Below are 14,535 nucleotides of genomic sequence, written 5' to 3' on the forward strand. Positions count from 1 at the left end.
ATATCGGATCGGTCCATCTCTAGTAACTATTGGATAGTTAGCTGGGCGTGTTTGAACTAAAACACTTTTTTGAGCATATGAATGAATTCCTTCACATTTAACTTTACTAAATGCGCTGAATCAAAAGTACTACCGCCATAGTCACCACTGTCCAGCAGCTGTCAGACAGTAGTTGGTCTTTAATATATATAATATCCATAACTTCATCAGAATCAGAATCAGAATACTTTATTGATCCCTGGGGGAAATTATTTTTTGTTACAGTGCTCCATTTTAAACCAACATTAAGACAAGACAGACAATACGCTAACTAAGAATAGAACTTACATACGTATATATATTTTTTTGCATAATCAATATTCAGTTGTTCAGATAATAAACTAAATGAGGAACACTGTGTGTCTTACATTTCCTTTAAACACACGTCCTGCTAAGAGAACTTCACCTCTGAGCCAGTGGGAGTTTAATCTCTGTGAAAACACTGAATTCTTAGCCGCATTAAGCAGAGCTCTCAGAAAGGTTAGACTAAATGCAATAAACTGGTATTAGAAGCGTGTGACCCGCTTAGTGCAGGACTCACACAGGGAAATACTCAGCGCTGTTCCAGCCACGAGAAACCAGAATTCTGCACTATTTTTCATGTTTTCAAGAAATAAAGTTTCTTCTGGCAGCAACCTTTCAGACTTTGCTTAATCTTCAATTGACCTAAAAAGAAAAAGTTTTGAATTTCTGTGTTTTTGCCTTTACCTTGAAATATTTGAAAGAAAAGACATAAACAAAAGTGATAAATGTTAAAATAGCTGCAAGAAGAAAACAATAATAATAAATAACTAGAAAGTCCCAAGTTCTTTAACTCAAACACAGATTTTACAGCTGGACAGGTTTCATAGATTTCTAATAGATCCATTGCCAAGGTAAAGCTGCTAAAGGTCACTGTGTAGCAATATGTTAGACAGTATCAACAGATAATCATACAGTCTCTGAAGGAGCATCATGTTGCACCTTAGTGGAGCTGAATGTTACTGCTGTAGCTTCTTGTGTTGAGCCTCTACCTCCATCTAGTGGATGACATAACAGAGCACAGTGACTCACTTTAATAGGTCTGGATTCAGTGACACTCATTTAAATATTTCTAAACAACATAATTACTTTTCTTAGCTCCGTGTAATCAGCAATGATCACAAAAATATTAAATATGAAGATGTAAATATTAGGGAAGGTCACATATTTACATTATTTTTCAATGTATTTCTTCAAAAATGCATCTATAACTACACAAATATGTGGCTTGAGGAATTTTGTCACTGTTAGATTGTTTTATATGATGATTTTTTTAGCCATTATAGAGATTCACACTTGAAGATTAAACAAAAAGGGGAATATTTAAATTGTTCGTAACCGAGCTAGCTATACTAGTAACCTAGTGAAGTGCAGTTGATTCTCTTTTCCTATATCTTCATTAATCCTCCTTCATGGCTTTCTTTGACCTTATGACATTTTCCATTCAGATGAAGGTAAAGAGTCCACATTGTGTGGATTATCCAACAGCAGTCTGTGCATTATGAATCCAGGTTGCTGGAGTTAGCAAATAACTTCAGCACTTTGACCTCTTGTAGATAAGTATGCTCACTTCTTGCTCCAAAAACAAAAAAGTGGTTCCGATGTATCTTTTATACAGTCTATGGCTTAAGCATCATACGTATTTAACTTCATCTCCACCAGGAAGCCATCCTCTTCATCCAAAGCTATGCTGCTCTGGACCACCTGCAGTATGTTTGCCACCTTCACAAGACCTAAAGAAGCTTCAACTCTTCTTTGAAGCCTTTCCACACAGTTTAGGAGTGTTTATGGGAATTTCTCACTGTTCTTCTAGAAGTGCATTTATGAGGTCAGACATTGATGCTGGACAGAAGACCTGGCTCGCAGTCTCCACTGTAACTCAGCCCAAAGGTGTTCAAAGGTGTCAGCTTGAGGTAGAACTCTGTGCAGGCCAGTCAAGTTCTTCCCCACCAAACTCGCTCATCTATGTCTTTATGGACCTCGCTTTGTGCATCGATCTGCAGTCATGGTAGAGGAGGAAGGGGCGATCCCCAGACTGTTCCAGAAAGTTAGGAAAATTAAATTGTCTAAAATGAGTTGGAGCTAAGGGGCCGAGCCCAACTCCTGAAAAACAGCCCCACAACATAATCACCCCTCCACCAAACTTTACACTTGGCACAATGCAGTTAGACATGTACGGTCTCCTGGCAACGACCGAACCCAGACATGTCCATCAGATTGTCAGATGGAGAGGCGTGATTTGTTACTCCAAAGAACACATCTCCATTGCCCTACAGTCCAGTGGCAGCGTGGTTTACTCCACTGCAACCACTTTATCCAACGCTTTGCATTTGGTTTTGGTGATGGAACGCTTGGATCACTTCCACTTATTATAATACCACTAACAGTGGACTGTGAGGAAAATTTCACAACAGCACAAAAAACTGAAACTAAAAAACTGAAGTGTAACTATTATTGAGTTAAAAGCCACCAAATGTCAAGACTCCCCCTCAGGCGTGTATCTTCCTGATAGTTTTTTTATAAGGTTTCAGGCACAATGAAGAAGTGCTAATTCGCTTCAGTTATCTGCTTTCTTTATTTTCCCCATTTTCCCTATTTACTTCCTCCTTTGTTTAATGACAAAGGAAATTACCAACATGTAAGTAATTCGTGTAATTCCAGTAAAACCGATCGAGTGAAAAAAATATATTAAACTGAGAGCGAGCTCTGCTTTAAAAGGAAACTTAGAGTCAGCAGCTGCTAATGAAGACGTACCACTCGTTAAAAAATGTTTAACTTTGAAGAAGTTAATTTGAACAAAGTGGGTACTTTAATGATTTTCTGTAGGCAGACAGAAATCAAATTGCTTCATTTGTGAATATAAGCTTTCATTTAATTATACAGTAAAAGTATTTTCACCAAAATCGTCATGCCCAAGTTTAAGAGTTAACTTTAACCCCACCAACCTTTGTTAGGTTCTCTAACACAGTCCTTCTGGTGAAGCATCTGTGTCGTCAATCAGTGATGAAACTTGGACTTGATCTCTCATTTACCTGCTCTCTTCTGTTTAGGTTGTTTGCCACTTCGATACCGTCAAACTCTCCTCATTCTCACTTTTATCGTTACTACTCTGATCAGGTGACCTTTGTGCCAACTGTCTCTGACCTGGTCAGTCATTGCAATTCTTTCCTTCGTCCTTTTCGGAACATCATCTCAAGAACATGTCCTAGATTATCATCCTTTCTAACTCTAATAATGACCGTATTTAACAGAAGTAGGTTCATGCTTTATTCAGTATGACCTGAAACTATTAAACTCCTATTAAACTGGATGGCTTCCTACAACCAGAGGAGTTGCCCCCTGCTGGCCATTAGAAAGAGTTTAAACCAATAACCAGTACAAGAAGTGACCTCACAGAGCGTTTTAGATTTTCACTGCAGTTTTTCCAGTCTGCCCCTGTCCTGCCTCCTGCAGGTGAACCTTCTGATGGGTCCTGAACACGCTGTTGGTTATGAAAGTTTTCCCACAGACGACGCAGTGATATGGCCGTTCTCCCGCGTGCACCTGCCTGTGCAGCTTCAGGCTGTAGAGCTGCGTGAACTTCCTGCCACAGATGCTGCAGCTGTGCATCTTTTCCTCTGAGTGCGTCATCATGTGCATCTTCAGATTGCTCGGGTTGCTGAATCTCTTGTCGCACTGATCGCAGGCGTACGGCCTTTCCCCCGTGTGCACACTCGTGTGATACTTGAGATTGACCATGCAGCGGAATTTCTTGCCGCACACGTTGCAGACGGGCTTCTCTCCTGGTTTCTTGCCCGTGTGGATCCTCATGTGGTTCTGAAGTGCACTGGCGTGTCCACAGCGTTTGCCGCAGGTCTCGCAGACGTATGGCCTCTCGCCCGTGTGGATCAGCATGTGATGCTTCAGGGCGCTCCTGTGACTGCATCCTTTGCCACACACCTCGCAGGTGAAAAGCTTTTCTCCGGCGTTTTTGCTCGTGTCACTGAAACTGAGGCTGAGCACCTCGCAGTTTTCCTTTTGTGTGTGGGTAACTCGGTGAGCGGCCAAAGATGCGGACGAGAAGAAGGTCTTGCCGCACATTTTGCAGACAAAATCTCTGTTTCCTGAATGAAGATTCTCATGATCGTCCAAGCTCTGCCTGCACTCGAAGGTCTCTGGGCAAAGTGAGCAAACAAATGTCTTCTTCAACGCGCAACAAATGTGTCGCTGAAACGCCTGTTTCCCCGTGAACTGCTCCTCGCACAGCGAGCACGTGTGGGTGATCAGTTTGTTTAGGTTGTGCTGACGCATGTGCCTGTGGAAGGTTGATTTGTACGCAAATTCCGTTCCGCACTTTCTCGGTGTGCTTTCTCGAATGTGCAATGAGCCCACGGAGTCCAGCAAAGCGCTTGCCGCACTCAGAGCAAAGGTGAGGCTTGGAGTGAGTCAGGCAGTGTCTGTTCATCAAACACTTCAGAGCAAATGCTTTGCCACATGTAGGACATGTGAAGTCCTTGGTGGGCTACTTCCTTCCGATTTTCACAGCAGTGCATTCATGCTCAGCGTCTTTTTGGACGCCATTTTCCTCAATGACACTGGAGGCTGGTTCAGGATCTGCTATTGTGACTTCAGGTTCAGAGAGGACTTCAGAGCTATTTTCCTCATGTGATGCTGGATCAGCTGAAACAAAAACAACACTAGAACTAACAAGAGAGTAACACCAACCTATCCATTTCAAAGACTTTAATGCCACACTGCAAACATGCTACTTTAGTAATACTGCTGTTATAAAAAGTCAAACTCCTAAACAGAGGATCCCACTGTGTTTAAATGTATAACCTGATTCATTTATCTGGACACTGCAGCTAGTTTTGCTATTACAGTTGTGTGCTACACATATGTTAGATCGCAGTTACATCATGATTATGTGCTTAAAGTTCTGATAATGCTTGCATTTTTATAACGTAAATATTGGAAAAATAAAGCCATAATTACTGCACAGTCCTGTTTTCAGGGACTCAAATACAAAGTCATAATTCAGTCAGTTGTTTTACGGTCAAGCATGAGCAGTTCTTCATTAAAGCTTCATAAATAAAGAAGGTAAATGAAAGTATGAATATCAAAAATCATACGCCAGATTCAGCTGAGCACAGCAAAACTAACTGGATATTGCTTCACAAAGCAGATGGAAAATAGCCCAAAACATTGTGAGAACAAGACGGAACCTATTGAAATGTAAAGATGCGGAATATTTTGCAGTGGCTAAGTGATTCAACCTTCTCTGAGCCCAGTGGCTTTTTCCACTTGCTGAAAACTAAAGAGCAGAAAAAAAACACCAACGACTGACACCTGAAGACTGCTCAAGTAGAGGCCTGATAAAGCCTCGCAAAGGAGGAAACTCATTATCTGATGATGTCCGAGGGCTCCAGATTTCAGGATTGTCCACAAAATATTAAAAATGTACATTTTTAAAATTATTTTATATTCTTTTAATTTTATTTGAGCCCTAAAATAGTAAAGAGTGTATAAAAACAGCTGCAGTAACTTGTAAAGAAAACATAGTTACCAGGTTCTGGCACAGATTCTGGGTCAGCTTCATCTGTTGACTGTTCGATCTGTTCCTCCTCTGAAAACACACAAAAAATTCCAAACTGTTTTCAAAATTTAATTTAGAAAAAGTGTTGTTTTTTTTTTATTGGTTACTGGCTGAATACCTCTACAGTATAAGTGATCACTCATCTGTCTTGTTGCTGGTTGCGATCCTTGCATGTTATTTCTCTTTCTGGACACAGATTCTGTTTTTACACAACAAAAGTTAAAAGCCTAGTTTAATATACAAAGAAATCCCAGAGTGAGAACATTAAAAGCCTCATAAACCATCAGCTTATTTACTTTTTCTGCCCCCAGTATCGATCTGCCCTGCTCTGGGTTTCTCTGCAGCAGGAGCATCTCTGGCGTCACTCATGGACACACTGAAAATTAAGGAGATTTTCTCCACAGCAACTTCAGCCCACTTTTTCATCAGGGAAGCAAACTGGTTCTGTACAATCACAGGAAAGACAGAATGATATTGCAAATGTATAGTCAGCCAATCACATAACAGTATTGCATTAAAGTTAGGGATTTAGATATGATGAATACGATCTGCTGAAGTTCAAACAGATCAGCAGAATTAGGAAGAAAGGTGATTTAAGCAGAGCTGCAAGGTTGTTGGTGCCACACAGGCTGGCCTGAGTACTTAAGAAAATGCTAATCTACTGGGGTTTTGCACATGACCATCTCTAGGAGGATGGGCAGGATAGGATGGTAACCGTTGCTCAAATAACCACTTTTTACAACTAATGTGTGCAGAAGAGCATCTCTGAGCATGAGTTCACTGTACTGTCAGTACACTGTCAGTGCGCCCCAGGGTGGCTGTGGCTACAATGTAGCTTGCCATCACCAGTGTGTGAATGTGTGTGTGTGAATGGGTGGATGACTGGGTATGTAAAGCGCTTTGGGGTCCTTAGGGACTAGTAAAGCGCTATATAAATACAGGCCATTTACCATTTACTCAAATGGCCTCAACATTCACCACCTCTCAATCCAATCGAGAACCTTTGTAAGGTGGTGGAATGGGAGACATGCGAGTCTCCCATTCCACCACCTTCCAAAGGTTGTGCCATCATGATGTGCCATCATGTTACCACGGACCAAAAACTCTAAGGGATTTTTCCAGCAACTTCATGAAGCTATGAGATGAGGAATTAAGATATTTCTACAGGGAAAATGGGTTACAACCCACTATTAGTAAGCTGTAACTAATAAATTGTCCATGGAGTGAACATGAGCTTGTAGTTCGTTGTAGTTTAACAAAATGTGCAGCAAAGTTTCATTCATTCATCTGCCCTGACAGGCTGAAGAAGCTAACTCATGATTAGCTTCTAAGATGGGATTTCGGTTGGAGTGGTCGCCATGGAAACAAACGATTGGACTTTTGGGTGACGTAGTGCTCATTTGTGCCACTTATACGGTATACATTTTAGGACACCGTACACTTAAGCTAAGAAGGGTAAGTGGAACTAGTGGAAAGTAAATTTCCTGTCATCAGTGAAACCGCACACATTTCCCGTGCGCGCGTGACCGCGGGGTTACCGTGACATCCTCGTGAAGGAGTTGCCTGCGTAGCGTCACCTCCCTCTCCTCATCCTCGCGCTTCACGGCGACTACGGAAGCCGCATTTGAGCGCTGCTGAGCGGCCACAACCGGAGCCGAGCTCCTCTCCAGAAGTCTCCCGAGCTCTGTCACGGCCGCCTCCACCAGAGTCTCCATCACAGACGACAACTGACTCTCAAATGTTTCCAGCCTGAACATGTCTGACTGTGATTTTGTTCGTAGTACTCATAAAACCAGACATCCTCTGCTGCTGAAGTTCAGCAGCTCATGTTTGTTTCCTCTCTTTACTTCTTCGACTGATTTCCCAGAGACAGTAAATGCATTTCGCTGCTGCCCTCTATGGGCCACAAAGCGGTACTACTTCTTTACAGACTAGATTTTTGTGTTAAACTGGTCGAGCCTCTAAATACTAAGAAAAGGTGTTTCATTACCTCGTTTTGCAGAGGATATACTGGCTCATGCTTTATAAAACGAACAAAATAACATCATCCCAATCCAAACAGACAAACAGCAAAACTGACAAAACAAGTAGGTCATGTGTCTTTAAATTTCCCAGATTAGACCAGAATCCATAAGTCTATAAACCTAACACTATGCAGTTGTGCAAAATCTGTTTATAAAGTTATGTACAAAAATGAAAAACAACCTTAATTTTAAATGTGCTTACACAAGTACAAAGTGAAATTTTACATTTAATAGAATCTGGTCATAAAGGGCATAAACCATAAATGACTTTGCACTGTTTAAGACACCTTCACCTGATTTAGCTGGGGACTGTTTCCAGAAAAGCCATGAAAAGATACAAGGTGTTTGTTTTTTCACCATTTGACCAAACCTTCCCACCAGACTAAGTGTGGTACACATTACAAATGTACCTCTGATGGGGAAATATGTTTTTAAATGACATTTTCCCCTCCAAATCCAGGAAGTATAGACAAGAAATCAGATCTTCAAAAATGGAAAAAAAAAATAGCCTTAATACTTTAAAACATGCTGTTTTATGGATGTTCGTGGCTTCATTTGTTGAGGTACTTCACAGGTCTTCCAACTGAAATTTCCGCTGTCGTGAAGCAATCGGCAGGTCCTCCATCATGACCTTCCAGCAGCTTTTAAAATTGTCATTTTGTGACTTGTACAGGAAAAATGTCTTGTTTGTGACCCAAAATGCAGACAGAGGGCTGGCAGGTAGAAGAATAAAGATATTTGTTGGCACTTACTGATGACCAAAAGTTGCTGTACTCACAGCCCCCCCCCCCCCACACACACACACACACAATGTATGAGGGCATTAGAGGGACAGGCCAGACTTCGGGTGGGAACAAGGCACAGGTAGAGAAAATCTGGCAAATTGCAGACATGGGAAAAGAAAAGTCGTTAAAAGGAAATTGACTCCTTTCAGGAAAAGGGTAAACACCAAAATGTCAAACTGAAGATTTGGAAAAACAAACACTTCCAATTCTTTGTGGATAAATTTGCTCATCTGGCATTAAGATGATGCCCGCTGACTAAACTCTCGTTCCTGCTGAACTGAGCCAGTGTATTTGATCAAACTGCTGTCAGCTCAGAAAGCACGAGGGGGAGGCCAGATGTTTTCTCAGGGGATCGTGAAGATGGTAAAGAGACTCCACATGTGACCCCTGATAGTCACAAGGTGAAATTCTACATAATGAACAAAACATGGCAGGAGTGTAATGTCCTCATAAAACAGTCTTCAATAGAGCCAGTCGCCAAGTTAAAAAAAAAATGCCGATCGTCTCTGTATGAGTGACGAACTTAGCCACTGTGAACAAATATTCAAGACTCCCTGGTCAGCAGTCAACTAAGTTCTGCACCCAATCAGACACTGTACACATGACACAGCTAGCACCAATCCACTGACCGTGCCTCGGATGAGCTCTTTCAGACTGGTTGCTTGAAGAACCTCCAGTACACAGGTATATGCATGCCCTCCAGGAACAGTCGGAGACTCCGTAGCAGTGCAGTAATCTCTGGCAATGTGATTTCAACTTTGTGGCCCAAATCATCTTGCCAGAGACACACACAGCCACAGAAAATCAGTCGTTTCTCCGGAGAAATCCCCCACTGCTCTGCCTCCCTGTGTGGTTAGTAGTCTTTCTCCTGATACTCCAGTCCAACTTCCCCTGACAGGCTTCCATGCTCTATTTAACTTGGGGCATTTCCCTGATTAACAGTGACTCCAGAGGCCTGAGGAATTCCTAACATGACAGTGTGTTCCTCTGACAGTAACCGATCGCCCCTTTGTGTCTTAAGGTGAGCAGGTGTGAGGGCTTTGGTGGCACATTAATCCGATGGTTTGGGTATCCTCCCCCAGGAAAAGACAAGTGTCAGCCTCAATTTTTCCTGGTGGATTTAGTGGGTTTTCTGCAACATTCATGATGGAAATTCCTGCCTTCAAGTAAAGAAATCAGTCTCTAGTGACCGATTTGCTCCTTTTATATATTACTAGAGGGACAAAGGCACAGTCTAAATATTAGGGATAGCATGTCCCCTGCATTCAACCTGAAGTCAGGAGGTGCAACTCTTTTGTTCACCATGTCTACACAGCAAGAATTTTTCTGTATTTTTCGGATCATAAGGTGCACCGTCGATGAATGGGTCTGTTTTCATACACAAGGTGTCACGGTTCTGGGTCATTTTGAACCAGCTTTTTCGGTTTCTTGTATTTTGGTGTTTTTCTAGATTATGTTCATTATATTTATGTTCTGATTCTTTAGCTATCCTGTGTTGATTATTTTAATTATTCTGGTTTAGGTTTTGTTCTCTTGCCCTCATGTTTAGTATAGGTTTAGTTCTGTGCTTAGTCTTCTCTGCTCGTGTGTCCCTCTGTGTAAAGTCCATGTTTCTCAGTCCGCATCTTTGTGAATTGTTTCTGGTTTCCTGTTTTACTTTGAAAGTTCATGTCTCATGTCAGCGTGTTTTACTTCTCCCTTGTCTCATTAGCCTAATTTCTCCCAGCTGTGTCTTCCTCCTGTTTCTCATTCCCTGATTACTTCCCTGTGTATATAAGCCCTGTGTGCGCTGTTGGTGTACAGCATTATATACTAGCTAGTCCAACTTCAGTAACCCTACAAGCATCACTGCTGTTTAGTTTTCTGTCTTTGTTTATGTTGGAAGTGATAGCAGAGCTGTACGTTTGAATTTTTTCAGAAATCCCTCAGTCAGAACATATTGTATCATGTTTAGGTGGAAACTAGCGAGCTAACTTCCTGCTAACTTCTAACTCCATTAAATTTAGTAAATTCTGTTTTCATGGATGCCTGGATGTTAGACTTGTTACTATCACCTCAAGAATATTTCAAGGATAAAAGATCTGATGTCTCAACAGGACCTGGAAAAACTAGTCCATGCATTCATCTTTAGTAGGCTTGATTACTGTAGCATCTTTACAGGTCTACCTAAAACATCAGTCAGACAACTACAGCTCATTCAGAACTCTGCTGCTCGAGTCCTCACTAAGACCAAAAAAGTGGACCACATCAGTCCAGCTCTGAGGTCTTTACACTGGCTGCCTGTCCGTCAGAGGATAGACTTTAAAGTTCTGATGCTGGTCTATAAAGCTCTGAATGGTTTAGGACCAAAATACATCAGTGACCTCCTGACTGAGTATGAACCTTCCAGATGCCTCAGGTCATCTGGATCCGGTCTTTTATCAGTTCCCAGAGTCAGAACCAGACACGGAGAAGCTGCATTCAGCTTTTATGCTCCTTATATCTGGAACAAACTCCCAGAAAGCCTCAGATCAGCTGAAACACTCAGTTTATTTAAATCCAGGTTGAAGTCTCACCTATTCTCAGCTGCATTTGAATAAAGCACGAAATCCACACTTTTAAGCTTAAATTTCAAAACTTACACTAACTACTGATCTTATCTATTTCTGATTTTATCTGTTTTGATTTTATATACTGTTTTGTTTGTTTGTTTGTTTGTTTGTTTGTTTGTTAAGTGGGTTTAGAGCTCTGGGTAGCTCCCCAACTGGGTCTAGACTGGGTCTAGAGAGTATTTTAAATTCAGGGAATTTAAAATAGAAAGTAGCTCGTCCACAGAAGGACTGGTAGCTCCCCTTACGATAAGGGTTCAGATCGCGCGAACAGGTGTGAAATGTGTGTAGTTAGTTAGTTAGTTAGTTAGTTAGTTAGTTTGTTTGCTTGTTTTAATCAATTTTAAATCATGCTTTTTATTTGTTTTTGTTTCTAATGTCTCTGTAAAGATCTTTGAATCACCTTGTTGTTGAATTGTGCTATACAAATAAATTTGCCTTGCCTTGTTACATCTGGTAAAGCAGCAATGCTGATCATTTTATTAAAGGTGAAAGAATTCAGACAGTAATGCTTCAGTGTTCGTTTGACTTTGGGACCTGAAGCAGACGGAGTTTTGGACACAGATTACTCCGCGAGGCTCCAACAATCCATCAAGCAGTGCAGCTTCGTAGCTTACCAAAGTTGTACCACAACATTTTTTGACAGATAAAATCAGTTCGAGGTCAGTAAACACAACTGGAATTCATACATAAGTAGGGATGGGTATCGTTTAGGTTTTATCCGATACCGGTGCCAAATCGGTACTTTTGAAATGGTGCCGGTGCTCAAACCGGTGCTTAAAGAATGGAGAACACATTTTTGGTCCAAAAACCTCTCATGTTCAGCTTGTTTTTGTAAAAAGATAACAATGTTAGCCTTTTCTGCAGCTATGGGGCATATATGGTATCACTCTTGGCTGGAAGCAGTGCTTAGACAATGGAAAAAACACAAACTTTATCCAAAAACCTCTCATGTTTAGCCGTTTTCCTCTTTTTCTTTGGTCATTTTAGCCTTTTTAGCCAGGGTGAAGGGAGTATCTGCCATCAAACAAGAAGACAGCCGCATGTAGCTATGATGATGTTTGCTAGTTCACCTTACCTGCATTAATGTAATAACATGGTTAGCCTACTCAACGTGAATTACACACGAACAACATTAAGCTACTCACGCAGAGAAGAACGGCTGCTGCTGCCATCATCATCCGTCATCATTTCTGCTACACTGGCAGGGCTAGGGGCCAGGACTCTCCTCTTCGTGTTTTTGGGGATGTTGCTAACTCCGGGTCCGATAACAGGCACCACACCCGCAGTAGATGCGCTCGGTGTGAGGTCTCCCAGCAAGCTATCAAATACAGCGCATTTCTTGGCTTTTAAAAAAAAACGCTATGCGTCGCCAGGTGTTTCATCGGATTTGAGGTGTTACCTCCTTTGACAGTATCACAGTATCAGCTTAAAGCACTTGTTGCAGGCTGCTGAGTTTGCATATTTTGCTGTGAAGTACAGCCAGACTTTTGACCGCTTCGCCTTGGGCATTTTTAATCTGTAGCTCTGCTCTAAAAGAACGTACGTACCTGGACCCGCCTACTATCCTCAGAAACGTAAAATGATTGGCTAGAAGTGTATCACAGCTCAGGAAAAAAAAGCACCGAAATAAAGCACCGAAATGTGCGCTGCTTTTCGGTCTGGTTACTACCGTTTATGTCAGAACCGTTGTCATGATACCGGTACCCATCCCTATACATAAGGCACACAGGATTATAAGATGCACTGTCAATGTTGAGAAAATTAAAAGGATTTATAGTGCGCCTTATAGCCCAAAAAATGCAGTAGACCCAAAACAGTCTTAACTTTTTTCCTTTTTTTCTTTAAAGTATTCATTTCTGTTAAATTCTGTACACATTAATCTGGCCATGATGAGATGTCTTGCAGAAAATGGGCTCTTGCAAATAAGCAAAAAAAACTCCACATGGAGACAAATCCAGCGATGTGTCTTCCTGGAGATTGACCAGTTTGCAAGGCCAAGTGAATGAGTTATAGCAGATCTTTAATATACACTTGAGTGTATTTGATTTTATTGCAATTTTCCACTTACAAAAAAGTTGTACATTTAGTGCTTTGCACTGCACCAGACCAGCAGGATTTCTTCCTGCAGAAAACCCCTAGGCCAGGGGTCAGCAACCTTTAACACCGAAAGAGCCATTTGGACCCGGTTTCCACGCAAAAGAAAACACTGGGAGCCGCAAATACTTTTTGACATCTAAAATAACACTGTATATATTGTTTTCTACCTTTATGCTTTGTGTGAACAACTAAGGTGTGTTGCTTAAATCCATGAAGTGCTACAGAGAAAATTACATTTTATTTATGTAATTAACACATTTTGAACTCTTAAAGAAATATAACAAAAGGAAAGACACCCAGCGGAACTAAAATGATCCATGTAGCAAACAAAAACTGTTGTGAGCCACCACCCTTATATCTCCTTTGGGCTTTTGAAGCCTGACTTTTAAAAAATAATTGGAAAAAAAGCACTATGCTGCTACAAAATGAAAAATAGATATTTGCAAAATTCTGCCTAAATATGTATTTTACCTGCTTAATGTGTGTGGCGGGGTGTGGTCTGCAACGCCGCTGCATTGGAGGCGGACGCACCAGAGCAGCACCCGAAATCACGCCTCGCCGCCTTTACGTCTATGCTATCTCTGCTGTTGTGTTGGTGTGTGTCAAGCTGTGAGCTGAAAAGCTACAGCCGGCTGTATGCGTACAGCAACAGTGTGTGAAAAGTGGTCAATAAAGAGATGTTATAAAGCATGTTCATGCAAACATTGTCGGGTCTGCCGTGATATTTTTACAATGGGACTTCTGCTCCTGAACCTCTGCGCACAGCGTCTGCAAATTGGGGCTGTACGAAGTCACTTTCATCTTTACGCAGGACTGTAAGCTGTCATCTGTGAGGCGTGAGCGGTGTTTGTTTTTAAACATAGTTCATGGTGGAGAACAGCTGCTGATATAATGTGGATCCGAAGATCCATAATTGGGTTGAAAGTCTCGATAAATGCACGGCGTTTGGGCGGGTATACCGGCTTATTTTGAGCGATGAAAAAAATAATAGAATATAATTTTATTTTTAGATTTCAATATAACAATAATCTTCCAATTTAGAACTACAAGTTTAAAAAGAACTAACATAAATAAAATACACTTCAGCTAAATACTTCTAATTTATTTTCTAAAACCACGCGGAGCCGCACTATAAGGACTAAAGAGACGCATGCGGCTCCGGAGCCGCAAGTTGCCGACCCCTGCCCTAGGCAGACACTAAACACCTAACCTGACAGAAATAATTCAGATTAACTCTTTCTGGCATTAAAATGATTAGAAAACCACAATTATTATAGAGCAAGTCAAAAGAACAGACTCTTAATGTTTTTAAAAAAAACTAAATAAAACACACTTGACAATAAAAACTGTAGATTTAAAATTAAAATAGACATTCTGTATTCAGAATTCATAAAACTAACAAG

The 14,535-nt window shown here is 41.2% G+C and overlaps 1 protein-coding gene across 4 annotated transcripts; it reads right to left on the reverse strand.

The window, feature by feature from the left end:
- Nucleotides 1-212: 212 nt before the first annotated feature.
- On the reverse strand, nucleotides 213-7,751 carry LOC146705490 (uncharacterized). Of its 4 annotated transcripts, XR_014921370.1 has the most exons (6): nucleotides 7,174-7,730; nucleotides 5,932-6,079; nucleotides 5,754-5,834; nucleotides 5,606-5,665; nucleotides 3,006-4,719; nucleotides 1,012-1,058 (listed from the first exon to the last, which is right to left on the reverse strand). XR_014921370.1 is itself a non-coding variant. In XM_085463172.1 (5 exons), the coding sequence occupies exons 1-5, from the start codon at nucleotides 7,390-7,392 to the stop codon at nucleotides 970-972; spliced, it is 597 nt and encodes a 198-aa protein (XP_085319298.1). In that variant the 5' UTR covers nucleotides 7,393-7,751; the 3' UTR covers nucleotides 213-969. The 4 variants fall into 4 exon arrangements, 3 of the variants coding, with proteins under 3 accessions (XP_085319298.1, XP_085319296.1, XP_085319297.1); XM_085463172.1 differs by lacking the exon at nucleotides 3,006-4,719 and having other exon boundaries at nucleotides 213-1,058; nucleotides 7,174-7,751; XM_085463170.1 differs by having other exon boundaries at nucleotides 997-4,719.
- Nucleotides 7,752-14,535: the final 6,784 nt, after the last annotated feature.

This window comes from Copadichromis virginalis, linkage group LG7, assembly GCF_057382275.1.
Source record: "Copadichromis virginalis isolate Kocher_CV1m ecotype Utaka linkage group LG7, C_Virginalis_male_GT1.1, whole genome shotgun sequence".
NCBI classification, from domain to species: Eukaryota; Metazoa; Chordata; class Actinopteri; order Cichliformes; family Cichlidae; genus Copadichromis; species Copadichromis virginalis.

What these genes read in the sequence shown, in the direction of transcription:
- LOC146705490 (XM_085463170.1), bottom strand. Translation starts at nt 4,350, where the DNA reads ATGCGTCAGCACAACCTAAACAAACTGATCACCCACACGTGCTCGCTG.